Source organism: Aquarana catesbeiana, linkage group LG01, assembly GCF_042186555.1.
Source record: "Aquarana catesbeiana isolate 2022-GZ linkage group LG01, ASM4218655v1, whole genome shotgun sequence".
Classification (NCBI taxonomy): Eukaryota; Metazoa; Chordata; class Amphibia; order Anura; family Ranidae; genus Aquarana; species Aquarana catesbeiana.
The window spans coordinates 860,470,708-860,487,832 of NC_133324.1; the positions used below are offsets into that span (position 1 = coordinate 860,470,708).

At 39.3% G+C, this 17,125-nt stretch overlaps 1 protein-coding gene across 2 annotated transcripts in view; it reads left to right on the forward strand.

Annotated features, from left to right (window-relative positions):
- PPARGC1A (PPARG coactivator 1 alpha) overlaps positions 1-17,125 on the forward strand; it is a 127,598-nt gene that overhangs the window by 60,808 nt on the left and 49,665 nt on the right. For both annotated transcript variants that reach the window (XM_073609301.1, XM_073609310.1), the window contains 4 exons: positions 119-241; positions 3,721-3,922; positions 10,611-10,656; positions 10,766-10,839. In XM_073609301.1, coding sequence (XP_073465402.1) covers positions 119-241; positions 3,721-3,922; positions 10,611-10,656; positions 10,766-10,839 — 445 coding nt within the window. The remainder of the gene's footprint in view (positions 1-118; positions 242-3,720; positions 3,923-10,610; positions 10,657-10,765; positions 10,840-17,125) is intronic.

Here is a 17,125-nt window from a genome sequence, read left to right on the forward strand (position 1 = left end):
GTATACTCCTATGATCTCTCATGACTAATTTTAACTAACAGTGCCATATCTTAAGACACATAATTGCAATCCTGGCTAGTATGTAATATCTCCTTTCTCTTATTTTTTTTTCTTTTAGCTTAAGAAGCTCTTACTGGCTCCAGCGAACACTCAGCTGATTTATAATGAATGTGTCGGACTCAGCGCACACAACCATGCAAGCCCTAATCAGAGGATCAGAACAAGCTCTGCACCTGTTAAGGTACAAGCTTTTTTCCTTTGATCCTGCTAAAATAAAATGGAATAACAATTAATGAAAGGTAGAGTAATGTACACGCATATCTCTATTACATTACAAATGTTGTATAGTCCACTGGTTTTATGGAAAATCTCATGTAGGGGTGTAAGAAAAAGTTTTAAGGCCCCTGGGTAAAATCAATGCCCCCCCCCCCCTCCATCTTGAATAGACACCCCTACTATTCTCGCCACTGCTGGGCTGTTCTCTGATGATAACAGTCAGTCATCTGTGATTTAAAGCAAAAGTGTCAGGTTGGATGCTTTAGAAATATAAGGGCTCACATTGTTAGCTTTTTTTTTGCCAGCTACCTGCACGGAATGATATATGTTAGTCTGCAGTCAAACCTGCCTACTAGCTTTTCAAAAGGTTAGGTAAGAAGCTAGGAAACACTCTTATGCCGTGTACACACGAGCGGAATGTCCGACAGAAAAAGTCAGACGGGAGCTTTTCATCGTATATTCCGATCGTGTGTATGCCCCATCGGACTTTTTACGTTGAAAATTCTGACGGACCTAGAAATTCAAAATTTTCCGACAGACCCAATTCCTATCGGGAAAACCGCTCGTCTGTATGCTGTTCTGATGTACCAAAAACGATGCATGCTCTGAAGCAAATACGAGACGGAAGCTATTGGCTATTGGCTATTGAACTTCCATTTTCTAGTCCCGTCATACGTGTTGTACGTTGCCGCGTTCTGGACAGTCGGAATTTGGTGTGACTGTGTGTATGCAAGACAGCTTGAGCGGAATTCCGTCGGAACTCTGTCGGAAAAACCTTCAAAGTTTATTCCGACGGGAAAACTGGTCATGTGTACAGGGCATTAGTTTTGACCCAACAGCTTCCTTTTAAAAAATCAGTGGACATTAGGCAAAGATGAAATGTCTGAGCCAAAGGTCATTTGTATCTATAGAGCATGTGTATAGAGTAGAGAAAAGAGATTTTATAGTCTGTGAGGTTGTTTTGCTTTAAAATTTGCAGAAAATTGATTGTAATCAATATAGGAATATGTTAGAATAATTATTGGGAAAGGAGAGACTGTCCACTTCAAAATCAAATAAGGGTCTCCTGGACTTGGATAAGCTAAGTGCTCTAGCTATCAAGGTTCAAAACAAGCACATTGTTAGAGTAATCTTTTTGGTGGAAGTTGTTTGCATTAAACATTGTCTGTTAGATGGTGGGAGGTAGTGACAGTTGCTGGGGGAATCATTATTTTTGGAATCATCATATTTTATAAGGGCCTAGAGTGACTCTCAAAAATTTTCTAAAGCAACTGGAGGTTGGAGAGTGCAAAGTTGGAGAGTGCAAAGTCAGGCTTACTTCTGCATAGAAACCAATCAGTTTCCAGGTTTTATTGCCAAAGCTTAATTGAACAAGCTGAAGTTAGAATCTGAATTGGCTACCATGCACAGCTGCACCAGTTTCTGAGTGCACCAACTTTAGTAAATCTACCCCACTGTGCTATTTTCTGATATGGAGTGTATTAACTGTATACAACAGCATTGAAAGAGTTGGGAATTGTGTTGTCTAGTGGATGTGTTAAAACACCACTTACTGGGGCATTACATAACATTATAGGGTGATTGTTACACCCCTGCTCTAATCCTATTGAGTATTGTAAATATTATCCCATTTTCGGTTCATATAAATATGTGTGCATATTGCTGTCTTCGCTGTCAGGTTGCATTCGTAATTAATTTAGAGCAATAAAATCCGCCCTTCAATATACAGTAGTTGAAATGTTGCAGAAAACTGATAAGTTATCTTATCAGTTATCTCCGTCATCTGGCAATTACTAGACAGTTGTGTGTTTGGGGATTTAATCATTGATTAGTGTTTTGTGGCCTTCTTGGATAGGCCTTATATATTTCATTTATCTGTATAATACTGCAGCACTTTGTAGAGTGCAGAGGCCTGTTCCTATCAGTCCCTAGACGTTTACAATCTAATGTTATGTTCTAGGGCCAGTTCATATACTGGTAGTAAATATGTCTTTATCTTTCTAGAATATGGGATGACCGAGAGGCACATAGAGAAAACTCACACAAAGGGTTCTTACACACTGAACTGATGTATAAACATCCGATATTCCTTAGTACAAATGAGAGGATGGGCTTAGTAAATGAGTATATGAATATAAATGCACAGATGCACACGTAAAAATTCTTATGGCTTTTTTTTTTATCAAGGGGGTGTTTGTAAGATACGGACCAGAAATGCAGATTTTTTTTTTTTTTTTTACTGATATATATGCAATGCTAGCCCCTGTGTGTACAGGCCAATAAACAAATGCATGTAAAAAAAAACAAACAAAAACACTCAAATAATTAAAACGTGACGTTTTTAGATGTCTGTATGCAAGAGCCCAAATGCAGATAGAAAACATGCTGAGAGCATCTTGGGGCCCTAGTGCTGCATGACTACAGTCCTAACATTGAAGCCAGTGTGGTAACCATATACAGGCATACCCCACTGTTAAGTACACAATGGGGTTTATTTACTAAAGCTGGAAAGTGCAAAATCCGGCTCAGTTCTGCATAGAGACCAATGAGCTTCTAACCCCAGTTTGTTCAATTAAGCATTGGTAATAAAACCTGGAAGCTGATTGGTTTCTATGCAGAAGTGAGCCTGATTTTGCACTTTCCAGCTTTAGTAAATAAACCCCTTAGAGTTCTTAAAAGTGGGGTATGCCTGTACGTACCTACTATCGGCTGACACTGGTTGGTTACTTTGAAGATCACAGGCACTTTTTGTTTCTTTCAGCTGAAATTGCCAGCAGGGATGATGGTTGGAAAGCAGCGTATTGCTGTGATATATAGGTAGTTCTTTTTATTTACCATTAGCACAGAGTTGTACATCCATGGCAAATTCAGCGCTGTTTAATTAATGTTCCCTTACTGTCCACAATAGTTAAAAATTAAGCATTTTAGGAACACTTAGAACTGTGAAATGCTGTTCTGCAGCATCAGGTAACAAATAAACATTAAGTGGATTCAATCCCCTACTTTATTAAAAAGAGAATGTAAAAACAAGATGCTCCTCTGTTTCCAGAGGATAACATTGAGACAATGTAGGAATGAAATAAAATTTTGTATAAGCAGCATTTGGGAATTTTAAATGCAATTTTCTTGCCTTGTTCTGCAAACAATTATTCACAGATCATAGACCCAGTGCAGTTATTGTGAGCACTTCACAGAATTAATAAAAGACAAGAGACAAGTTTATATTTTTTATCAGGGATTTTGTTCACTAATTTCATTTTTCTCTTTCCCTTTTCTCCGCCACCTTCTTTTTTTTCTCTCTCTCTTCCTTTTATGGTCCTTTCTTCATCGTTCTCTATTTCATTCTCTTTATTTCTTTTCATTTCTCTTCAACCCTCTTGCCCCCTCTCTTTTTTTCTATCACTCTCTCTCTCCCTTGTTCTCTCTATTTTCCTCACATTGAAGAGCGAGAACTGTTGGAGCAATAAACCCAGAAACATTTGTCAACCGCAGAAGCCACAGAGGCGCCCCTGCTCGGAGCTCCTTAAGTACCTGACTGCAAATGATGACTCTCCTCAGACCAAATCAACAGAGAGCAGGACGAATAACAGATTTGACAAATGCACCAAAAAGAAGCCCTGCTTGCATCCTCTGCCACATTTTCAAGGTAGTGCTGGGACTCGCAGCTGTGCTGCACTTGTATGGAATTTTAGGATCATATTAGTTCTTTGGCCGATAATATGGCAGATTTAACCATGTATGTCCTTAGTGGATCTGGAGCTTCTGTTTATTGGGGTTGGTTTACTAAATCAGTAAATCAGTATGTCCACTTTCCTTCATGAATATAGTGAAGCTGTATTCATATCAATCATCTGATTATGCACGTGAAAAAAAGTAATTTTATCTCCCTTGCACATGATTGGGTATTCAAAGTGACCACGGCTTTACCATTCGCTACTCCTTTAGTAAAGCAACCCCAACGTTTCCTTGGTAAAGATTTGACTTGTAGTTTATTTGCACTAATGTTCAAACTGGCACCCCTTGTTTCCATCTGGATTCTGTTTCTGGAATGTAACAATTCTTTCTTATATCCTTTCAAACCCTAATGTTGAGTTGGGATGATCATACATGATAATGCTTTGACAGATATCCACTGAGCATCAATAATTGGCAATGTACAGCAGGGGTAGACAACTCTGGATGTGGTTGATTTAATAAGACAAATAAGCTGTTCATTTTTCAAGAGAAGTTGCATTGTACAAGAGAATTTTCTGCAGAACTTAGTAAATTTGTTGAAATTTCACTTTGCAAAGAATACCCAATCACATGCAAGGAAAAAAAACCCTACATTTTTTGCTTGCGCATGATTGGATGATTGAAGGCAGCAGGGCTTCACCTCATTCACTAAGGCCAGCCATACACGGTTCAAATCTTAGCAGGAACCGGCCTTGATTCAAACTGTTAATGGTCAAGCTGAATGTACCAAGTTGATTGATTGATCAACTTGGGTACAACCAGAATGCCGGGTTCTTTTACGATTATCGCTAGCAGATAGCAGGGGGGCGGGCAGGGGAAGTCATCCCCGCCGGGAGCAGACAACAGCTCAGCAGGAGGGATTCCCCTGTCAGCACTGTCTGTGATAATGGGAGAATCGTGCAAACCTCTTTCCTGCACCCAGAAATTTGCACCGTGTATGATCTGCCTAAGCACTGGGGGATAATGGCCTTGCAAAGTGCAACTTCCCTTGCAAAGTTAAACAGCCTATTTATCTTTAGTAAATCAGCCCCATTCAGTCCAGTCTAGTATCCAGCTGTCAACTTTCAATGTCCTAGTTGTAGTGGTTAAAGGGATTTGACCAGCTTGACATACAGTTGAATAAAAGAGATTAGGTAAGCATGAAAAGGGCATTCCATTAATTCAGGATTGTTTTTTTTTTTTTTTTTGTTCAACAACGTAAATATGTTTTATCACCTATGCATTGTTGACTGATATATGAGCAAGTGGGGTGGCCTGTACCTGAGCTTTTGTTCATGTCAGAACTGCATTTCTCCGCATACAACCCAATGGGAATGCAAAAGAAGCTTGAAGCACCTTAATGCAGCTTAGAAGGTAGAGAAAAACACCCATGAAAGAATTCAAATAAAACTCAGAAGCATCTCAAACTGATCTGAAATGAAAGCTGACTGTACCTGAAAGCATGCTGCATGTTCCCATCTACACAATTCCTTAGATACTTGGGAAAATGCTCCCAATTGGGACAGTTTAAAACATTTTCTGACATTTCCTTTCCTCTCTTTGAAATAAGCCGACACTGCTTGCTCTGATCTACAGTACACTTGCTAAAAATCACTGTCCAGTAGACGTGATGAAAAAAGGTGGATTGAAATATTTATGGCTGGATGAAATGAAATTGTCCTGAAAGTAAAGGCACCTCTCAGTTTTAAGTATCTCGTAGGTGTTCCCTCGGAATTCATTTATTAGATATTCCATACTTGCAGCTCTTTTTTCCAGCAGCTTCTTTCTTTCTTTTTTGTCCACATACATCAGTGTGTAAGCCACCTACACATCCAGGATCCCTTCCTGGTTCATAATACAGTACAATGTAGTACACCTGTCATAAGCCAGTCCCTTGCCATCACTGCAGCGCAAGCCCAAGAGACGCTTTGCTGTGAAGTGTCTGCAGTTTTGCCTTTTTAATGTCTGATGGCTCACTTTGCTACATTACTATTCCTTATGTAACACTGAAAATATCCATTGCACTTTACGCTTATTTTTATTGCTAGCTTGCCTTCCTAATGGGTAATTTTCCACATGCTAATTCCAGAAGGGCTTTCGAATTTTTTTCTCCTGTGTACACACACTCGTCTATAAATCAACTCTCTTTACTCCTACATGCAAAACAGGGCAATAAGCTGTTTCCCTAAATGGAAACTATTTACAAGATATATTTAGGGAGGCTGAATAAATTAATTGGGCTTTGCAGTTTAATATAAAGAGAGATTTCACTGAAATCTTTATTTTGTTTTTTTCCAGATTTCAAATTTGTGTGCCTTTGTTATCTGTACTTGAAAGGTTATAATTATAACACTAGATTACAATTCCATTTGCAAAATTATATAAGGGAAACTAAGTTCATCTTTAACAATTATGTCAATTGCAATTTGCAAATTCAGGCCGATTTCTGCTTTACGGAATAAAGGCGTTACCTGACTTATGAAAACATTATCAACTTCAAAAAGAAAAAAAAAAACTAAAGTAGCACTTCTAGGTTTGGAAAAATACCTGGGAATGGCAATGTATAAAAGCATCATGTGAATCTTTATCCTCAGGCAGATGTACGAAAATGTCAGGAATCTCAACAAAAAACACAGAATATAAGACATAAGAGATTTGCATCAAATAATATATTCCTTATTGCAGCACAGAGATAAGAAAAGAATCCATATAAGGGAGTTTATTATTCAACAGCCTCTGCCACTTGTAATCTTTGTGCTGGAACAAAAGCTAAGTATTTTTAAAGCTTAACCCTGTGCTGCCCATACCGGGACATGCACTTGTTTGAGATCAGCAGCTAGCACACGCCATAGACATTATATATGGAAGTAATGGATTGCATTCTAGTTAGTCTGGGTTGCTACTTTATGGGAGGTATGGGTCTCAATTTGATACTTTCTATGTATGTCGTGATTTCATATGCAGCCTGTGCGGGACCATTATTTGTATTCATTATACTTCATCCCAACATATTTATTCTAGTCTACAAAAGCTTCAGAGCCCGTTGTATAATATCTTCGACTGCTTCAGTGGTCATCAGAGCCGAGGCAGCAGTAATCAACCATTAGTCTTGTTTAGTTTTAAAACAAAAGGCTAGTATTTTTTAATCACTGGAGAGTTTGGATAACTTGGTGAAAAACAAAAGGAGTGATAGAGAAGTGGAGGTTTGTGGAAAGCAAATTCAATGTCTGGCAGACTTTTACGTTTTTTTTATTGTAGGTTCCACAATAAAGGTATAATATAAATGTGGTTTTATAGGTTTTATAAATGTGTTGGGGACAAGCTTCATGTGATACAATAGAATATGGGTAACTTGCACAACCTCAGTTGCAAGCTATATTATGAGAATGGTTACTGTAGTGAAGTGTATTTGGCATCGAATCTCTGATATAGCAATAATAATTCAATGTGAGGTTAGGAAAGCTCACCCCAAACTGATTCTTGGGTTGGATCAACTCCTTGCATTGAGAGTGGCCAGGTACATTAGAGAGTATTTTAGTCTCTTCCCCACCAGGTCCTTGCAATGATAGGTGAAGGCTTGACATATTTTAAATATCTTAGACCCCACACACTATACAACTTTTGTTGTCTGATTTCCTTTAGATTTACCAAACCCATGTAGTACAAGGGCCTGCCTGATTGCATACAAATTTAAACTCTTAACCTCCCTGGCGGTATGATTATTTCAGATTTTTGCATCTCAAAGCGGTACAATTATTTTGCATAGAAATTTTGCGTTTTATATTGTAGGTCTGTAATTCTTAACAATAACACACTTATATCTGTCCACCAAGAGTCTAGTAGATATCCCGGGTATGATGAAGTTTGAAACACAAAATCATAAATTATAATATAATAAATAAATATAAATACTTAAAAACATAATATAATAATAATAAAATAAATTTCCCCACGATTCACTATCGCTCAATTCTGCAAGTGTTCTAATTTACTATCGCTGTTTTCTAGCTGGTCTAAAGCCACTTTTGATGTAAAGGGACACTTTTTGGTTGCTATGGACAATCTCCAGTTTCCAGACAGAAAGAACAGTATATATAATATAAAACTGCATGCAGGGCATGGGCCAAAGCACTGGGAACAAAAGGGATGTGAAATGATGTCATACAGTACTGTAATCTGTAAGATTACAGTACTGTATGTGTTATGATTTTTACATTTTTTTAATTTGCTGCTAGGCTCCGCCCCTATGCGTTGCGACGCTCGCAGGGAGTGGAGCCTGGCACAGAGAGGCTTCAGGCAGAGGACGGAGCCCGCAGACAGTGCGGGGGGACATCGCAGGATCCTGGGGACAAGGTAAGTACACTGCACCAGGATCCTGAGATGTAATCCCGAGTGTGGCTCGGGGTTACCGCTAATGGTGCTGAAATTTAACCCCGAGCCACACTCGGGACTACCATCAAGGAGGCTATGGTTTGACCTCATATTATATGGTTTTGGTAAATCTGAAAACAAAAATCTGCAGAAAATCTAATAGTGTGTATGGGGCTTAAGAACGGTCGCAAGCTGTAGCTCTCCAAGATGAGAAGTTTTTGTGCCCAGTAGGAATGAGGGCTGTATGTATGCATCACTTTCAGTGGGTCCAGGAGACCTAGGGCAGCAGGTACCATTAATGCACAGAGCTTGTGGAGTTAGAAAGGACCCAATTGTTTAGCTATGCCTACCAGATGAAAGTTTTTCCTCCGCAAGGTGGACTGACATTTTTGAAGCCTTTTAATTTTTAATACGTAGGAGTCTATGGTGTCATTAATAGCTCTTGCATGCTGTTCAAGGCCTATGTCCTAGATTCAGTAGTTGCAAGCTTGTTCTGATGATCTCTGAGATGTTGGGAGATAAGCATTTGAATGGAGTACATGAGATCAGGTTTAACATTTGCTGCTACTTCAGGTATTAGTTGTTCTTAGTCAATTGGGAACAGAGCACTGGGTCACAGACGGTAGGTAGAGTCAGCCTCCTTGGTGTCCAGTAAGTTGGCACACACATAATTTTTAGTGTTCTTAGGGGGTTATTTACGAAAGGCAAATCCACTTTGCAATACAAGTGCAAACTACAAGTGCAAAGTGCACTTCCAAAGTGCACTTGGAAGTGCAGTCACTGTAAATCCGAGGGGTAGATCTGAAATGAGGGGAAGCGCTTCTGATTTTATCATCCAATCATGTGCAAGCTAAAATTCTGTTTTTTTTCCTTGCATATCCCCCTCAGATCAACAGCGACTGCACTTCCAAGTGCACTTTCAGTGCAATTTCAAGTGCAGTTTGCACTTGTAGTTCACACTTGTAGCGCAAAGTGGATTTTCCTTTCGTAAATAACCCCCATAGTGTTTCACTTTTCTAGCTTGGTTTTTGAGACATACTTCTACATAGCAGGGAGGGGGAAGCTGTCTCTTATCACAATGGGCCACAAACACAAAAAAAAAACACAATAAAGAGCAGTCGTGTTGTCCATATCAATTAGACACAATTTTTCCTTTAATATTGTAAAGTGGACAGCAAAATTTGGCTGCTCAGGGCAACAAGAATAGGAATTGGCTGAAGTTTTTAGACTGAAGGAAAAGATTAGTGGAATGTCAATGGCTACCAAGCAGATGTTTTTCTTCCATCTTCTGGAAAAAGCTAGAAATGAATTGGTTGGAATACCAGAATTAAATTTGGGGTAGTTATGGGGTTCTTGGATTATCATCCTTGCTATTAATTCTTCTAACACAATGGAAACAAAGAGAAGACTGACATTTAGGGACACAGAAAACGGTTCACTAAGCAATTGAGACTATGGGTTGGAATTACAAAAGGCAAATATGCTTTTCAATGCTTTTCCTTTGCTTTGCAAGGGAATTTTTGACTTTGCAAGTGACTGAGATTAAGCTGTGGTGGTTGATTTACTAAACCCGGAGATGCATACAGGCATACCCCACTTTTAAGTACACAATGAGGTTTATTTACTAAAGTTGGAAAGTGCTAAATCACTTCTGCATAGAAACCAATGAGCTTCTAACCTCAGCTTGTTCAATTATGCTTTGGTAATAAAATCTGGAAGCTCATTGGTTTCTATGCAAAAGTGAGCCTGATTTTGCACTTTCCAGCTTTAGTAAATAAAGCCCATTGCGTACTTAAAAGTGGGGTATGTCTGTATACACATGGGTGTATCTTTGCAGCATTTATGTTTATTCCAGCAAAGGTGTTTTATTGAGTGTACATGCTCCACGTTTTACCAATTGTACACAACTAGCAACTTCAAGCAATAAATTAAATCAGTTTTTTCCGATGCTATTTAGAAAATATTTTAGAAAGCCCACTTACCATAATATAGATCTGTACTGGGAGAATTATGTAGGCTTTCGTTTCTCACCTCAAACCAAAATGCAGCTTAAAAAGATGTCTATGAGGCCTAATAAAGGTTTGAATTTTACTGCTGTAACACTTCAGCTATTTCTTTACTGGTTTTTATACCTTAGTTGTTAAGCAAAGAGTTGTATGAATTATAAATGATGTAAATAAATGGGTAATGTAGAACATGGCAGCAAAATACCCATGGTTGAGTTGTATTTTTTTTCTGTTTATTTCCAGCCAAGTCAACGAGTTTGTCACTTCCTTTGACACCCGAGTCACCAAAGTAAGTATTGAGCATCGGCAAGCTTTGTTGGCAAGGGATGGGTGTCTTCTCGTCTTGGCTACAATAGCTCTATTTCAGCTTGTTTTTATAAATATGCGCTGTCTTCCAGTGACCCCAAGGGTTCCCCATTTGAGAGCAAGACTATTGAACGAACCTTAAGTGTGGAGCTCTCTGGAACAGCAGGTAAGGAGAACTTTTTTTCCTTTGGCATTTATTTTCTACGGTTTTAAGAACTCTTAAAAAACATCCTCTAGTATTCTATTGCTTTTTTATAAAAAGCAGTAGCTGTAATTTTAATGACATTGTCAGTTTTGGATCTCCCTTTCGCAGAAAGGTTACATCTGAATGATTTTTCTGTGAGGAGGAGGGAAACAAATTTTTATTAAAAGATTAAATCCACTTTTATAAAAAAAAAAGTTCCAGCATATAACTTGGATAACTGCTACACAAAGCAATTATAACTTAAAGTGGAAGTCCGCCAAGGTTAAGAAAAACAGTATTATCCGGTTATGGTATGCAAGGTAAGAAAAGGCAGTGTATTAAAAAAAAATAAAAAATCAGAAGTGCAACTTTAGAGCATTTAGGATTCTTTATAATCATACCTGACAAAGAAACGTAGGTATTTAAAATTGTGCCTTTTAAATCTATTGAGTTGAGCCAATACATTTTGTCATTTTAACTCCACATTTTCTGTTTCCACTGACGGCTAACATTTAGCATAAATCATCCTACCGCTCCGTATAGTGTTATATAAGCTTCATTTTGGTTGTTAATTGCCTAGTTACATTCTTTCCTTACAGACAGTTCTCCTACGTTCTGTCAGTGAACTCGCAGGGGATGGTGGCTGGTGGTTTAGTTAAACAAGTATAACAGGCTTGCACTAGACACAGTAACATATTTCATCTTCAGGTGGAATATGCTGAGTAGCAAGAGCCTGATCAAAGAGAAAGAGCCTAGGGCTTGTAAGACCTTTCATGCATCTTTCACTCAGTTTTCTAAGGTCTTTGGTGGAAATTTTAAAGCAGTTTATAGTAAGAGGTAAAGAGTGAAAAAGAAAACGACCAGCTAGCTTTAATACTTATAAACGCTTTTTTTTGATTGGTTAGTTTGAATCAGAGCGCTTATTTTCACTTTGCAGTATGACACTTTATGAAAATGTTAGTTGGAGATGGAATCCCTACCAGTGCTTTTGCACAATAATAAACTAATTTTATTAATGCATGGCACAGTAAGGGTTTATTTACTAAAGCTGGGGAGTGCAAAATCAGGCTCACTTCTGCATACAAACCAGTCCCTTCCAGGTTTTATTGCCAAAGCTTAAAAGAGATACGTTTTTGTTTGTTTTAAAGAATCATACTTACCTAGGTGGATGCAGCATCGGTCTGATGCTGTATCTGTCCCTCGCTGGCTCTAAGACAGAGAACATAGCTGTTGGCTTTCAGTCACCGCTCTCTGCTCTTACCGGTAGCAGCCAGCTCAGGCTCTCAGTGGTTCGCCGGTCCAGGCATATGGGCGGATCCTGAACATATGGTCGCAATCTTTCCCAAGCTGGCTCTGTGACGTCAGTGGGCTTCAGCCTGCTATCTTGTGAAAACAAGTCACAGGAGTGCAGAACAAACTGCACTCCTGTGATACACAGGAAAAGTACAGCCAAACAAGCATTGACTGTACTTCTCCTTTTAATTGAACAAGCTGAGGTTAGAAGCTGGTTACCATGCACAGTTGCACTAGATTCGGAGTGCACCAATTTTAGTATATCTAACCCAGTAGTCAAAAGCAACTAGGTCTTTACCATTGTCATGGTTTTGACTTCTGAGCAATGATAAAAAGGAAAATCTAGTTTCTATTGGTCATCTTTCCTCTGCATTATATTCTCAAATACATTTTTATGACTGAGGTATTCCTCTAGAATTAATTTACCAATACCCTGTAGCCAGTAACATATAAATGCAGATAAGCACTGTGATTTATTCATGTATACACATACACAAAGAGAAAAAGCTTGAGAGATCAATAGCTATCTCTCTCTTTCTCTCTCTCTATTTATTTATATTTTTCATTTTCCGTAATACACTAGTTGCTTTGTGATGCCCACTTGTAGCATACTACCTTTTTTTTTTAGTGGCGACTGGTGCTCCATTTTTGGGGGGGGGGGGGGCGGGAAACAAACCGAGCCACCGCCAGGTCCGCAGTTACCCCATCCAGGTCACCGCCTCTCCTCTCGGCTAATCAAGTCTTAAGATCCACCTCCTGTCCTGATTGGCCAGGAGGAGAAGCTGGAAGACAATAGCGAATATTGATTCGCTAATGTCACAAGTGGGTGGGTTCGAGTCTAACCTTTTTGAAGCCAATTAGAGCCTCAGGCTCTATTCATATGCTTCCAAAAAAAAAAACTCATAGAAACCTATGAGTCCAGCGCCCCACATGAATATTAGAGGGGGCGGTGCCCCTGCACCCCTTATGGACTGGCCACCGCTGCCTTTTTTAGTGATCTTTAAATCTGTTGTATTTCTAGAATAAATACTTTATGTATAGCACAAGCGAACCTCTGCCTAGGCTATGCACATTAAGGGGGAGATTTACTAAAACTGGAGTACTCAGAATCTGGTGCTGCTCTGCATGGCAGCCAATTAGCTTCTAACTTCAGCTTGTTCAGTTAAGCCTTGACAATAAAACCTGGAAGCTGATTGGTTTCTGTGCAGATCTGGACCATGTTTTGCACTCTCCAGTTTTAGTTAAATCCCCTCTAAGTGTTTACATGGACTGAATTAACAGCAAAAGCACTTTAAAATGATTCCTCATTCAGCTTTGTAGCTATAGCATTGTGGAAATTCATCTTCAAGTGTCCCTTTTATTTTCTATGAAAGCAGAATCATGACAGTCTGCCAGCCTTCTAACGGATACATACAGGTTGTCTAAGCTGTTAGGTCTCGTTTACACCTGCATTGCTCTATGAAGAGTGATCCATAATGGAAGTGGTGCAAGCATTACTGACACACATTTATACTGCCACCTCCTGAATTCCCTTTTCTTGATAGATCAACAGGCTTTTTTGAATTGATATACTGTGCCACAACCACAAGCTTAGTGTTTGAATATACTCACTTGAATGAGACAGAGGGATACATTTTGCTGCACTGAAGCAAAGTACTGTGACCTTCGGCATGTATACGCCTCCAATTAAGGGGGAGGCTGGTAAAAACACGACTGCTTAGTTTTACCGCCTCCAGCTGCAAGTGTAAACTAAGCATTAAAAAGTTTTACCAGAGTCTATGTTGTGATATTTGAAGATGAACTATTTCACAGTACATCCAGCTACATAGGGCAGTGAAGGCTTGTTTTAAAGTTTTGTTTTTTTTTGCTTATAGTACTTGTTAATAGTATGTAAAAGCTTTAATGTCTAGCTTGTGGTACAGGTGCACTTTGAAGCTGTGTTTTCCCAATAGAAGAAAACGTCGTTGCTTGTGTCTTGTGAGTCTTTTGTGCAATGATGATGTGCAGAATGCAGTGACCAAATTTTTGTTGAAGTGCCTGTCAACACTAACTAAATAATGTTAGTTTGCTAAAGCATTATGCATTATAAATAACTGACATTTTTAAATGAAATACTTGTTTTCCCTTTTTTTTTTTTCTTTTTTTTTTCTTATCCCTTTTAGTATTTTAGGGCCTGCTGATCTGTGCCTCTTTGCGGCATGTTAAGGTATAGATGAGAATTTAGTAAATAGATGTTACATAATCTTTACCTGTAGTCAGGTCAGTGAAAGGTAATTTGTGTTTGGCTGCTGTGAGTTAGTATACTTTGCATGTTGCCTTATATAGTATGTGTAGTGATGATAGAATGTCAGCAGTATTGTCCTGCAAGCTTGTATTGGTTACAGAGACCTGCTCCATCCATTGTTCTAGAATACCCTAAAGGTCTTGGTGTGATCCAAAGAGGTCATTGGCCTTAACACAGATTATACAGGTATCCTCTCTTTAATTTAGTACAGTGTAACTTTGTGTTGGTCTGTTTGTTTGACATCTATGCTTCTTGCCAACAGATGTCTTGTTGGCAGACGTGTCACTAACAGGCTCATATATTTCTTTTTATGTGATGTATGCAATCTAAATGGGAATATGCTGATACCTCATACAAATGGCTGCAAAGCTATTGTTTTGCATTGTTGATAGTCCTAAATCTTAGCTCTTTGCCAAAAGATTACAAGAGCTCCATAAAGTCCTTTTTTATGGTTTTATCAAGGAAAATGTTTACATCAGCCTAGAACATTTGTCCTAACACTAGTTATAGTGAGCAATGTGTGCATAGATTTGATAAGCCATAAAATGTCATTTCAATTATGAAACAAAAAGAATAAAACGTGCTTTTCATGTAAGTGAATGCTTTGTAGAGTCATAGATTGGCTTGCTTTGTATTGCAGTACATTGTATTATTGTGTTCGCTTTAGTGTATTACACAGGCGCTAATCCTAAAATACACATTGGCAGCCGGAAAGCGATGTGTATAGACGAGAAGCTGCACTCTGCATAGGGGGGCCTGGCAAGGGGTAAAAGGACATAAATAACCCCTAGGGCACTGTTATTTTGACAGATGATAGCCAGCAGCGTGATACACGAGTTAAAGAAATGCAGAAGTAACTTGCTACTGCACAGTCTAAGACATGTTAAAGTGATGCAACCAGCAACATTAACTGATTATTTTTTTAACAGGTAGTAGGAATAAGAAATGATGACATGCATGATCTACTTCAGGCTGCTGTTAAGTGCAATGCGGTTAAATACTTTTTTTGGCTGGGGGGGGGAATAAAGGCTAACACTGACCTGTGAGCAAAATCCCCTCTTAGACAGCTGTCACAGGAAGGGGTGTCCCCATTGGAAGATTTCCCCTCTATTACTGGTGGCAACTCAGAATTTAACCTCCTTTTCATTCTTGGTGACATTGGCAATCAGGACACTTAGAAATGGTGAATCTCCTTAATGGGGATAGAGACAGCAATATAAACTCAGCAGTGGTTCCAACTCCACGCCATTCTATCCTGTTCCAAAGTTTTGCCATTAGTTTTAATTAGGTGTTCAATGGACTAGTGCAGTGGTTCTCAACCCTGTCCTCAAGTACCCACAACAGGCCATGTTTTGTAAATTTCTCTTAGATAAAATCGCTGTCCAAAACACCAAGCAATTGATGAAGATTTAAGCACCTGTGCAAGATAAAGGAAAACCTGCAAACATGGCCTGTTGGGGGTACTTGAGGACAGGGTTGGGAACCACTGGACTAGTGGACTTAACTGAAACCCTCCGCAAACTGCAGAGACCATTAATGCCCCAAATAAAGTTTCAGTTAATCAGACATAGGTCTAACAACCTCTATTTCTTTTTTGTCCATTGTGGAGCAATTTTACACCTTTAATTTATACTGCTGCCTTCATTAGGAATAAACACTGGCAAATAAAATAACTGTAGGCCAGCCCAGGATAACCCCTCCTACTACCTGCATGCCTCAGTTCTTTGCTAGTGGCCTGGGAGGATGGACATCTTCTTTACAACTATGCTGTTAAGAAGACTAATTTGGTTTTGCTAGCACTCTTTTTTCTTACTCTTCAAGATTTTTCTTCTTCAGGCAAGACTCTTCTCTACATTACTGCAAGAGCTTGTCTTTTCCATTGCAATTCTCAAAAGGTTCCATCCTCAGCCTGGCTTTTGTGCCTGCCCTGTCACTGAAGACTCACTCAGTGAGAAGGCTGGTTGCCCCGAGCACCAGGAGCTACCTCAATCAAATAGACTGCATTGTTTTAGGGTTGTTCTAATAAAGTGAAGATTTGCATGATTTATGTTTGTGCTGGACACCTTTCTGCTATACTTACATAGGTTTCTGTGCGACTTTAACATAACTCCATTTTCTGCCGACTTTGCTGTGGAAGGGGTTAATGCCGTGGACTGATTGAGAAAGCATAGTCCCGCTGCCCCTGCTTGCAAAGAGCCACCAGGAACCTAAATCCTAGATCCATCCCTGCTGTCTGCCTACAGTGACTTTGATCCCCTCTGACCTGCAGACCCTTACCCGCTACCAGCTGTCTGGGTTTTGAGATTACCTAAGACCTTGCTACTTACCACTTACTTGTCTTACTTACTTGTCTTACCACAACAGAGTCATACCTCTCATTCCTTTATTAGGACATTTGTACAGGGAGTTTCCAATATAGTCCTGCCTGTTCATTCCCCCGTGACTATGGGATCTGAATCTGGTTCTGTATGTGCTTCAGAAACCATTGTTTAAACCCATCAGAGGTATTTCTCTCTCTACTCTCACCTGCAAGGTGGTATTGCATGTAGTCATTACTTCTGCAAAGCAAGTTACATAGGGACAATGTGGTGCTGAGGCCCACAACTTCCTTCTTGCCTAAGATGGTTTTTGCCTTTCACCCCAACCAGGACCCTAGTTCTCCTGTCCCTATGTCTGGCTCCAGTTCACCGA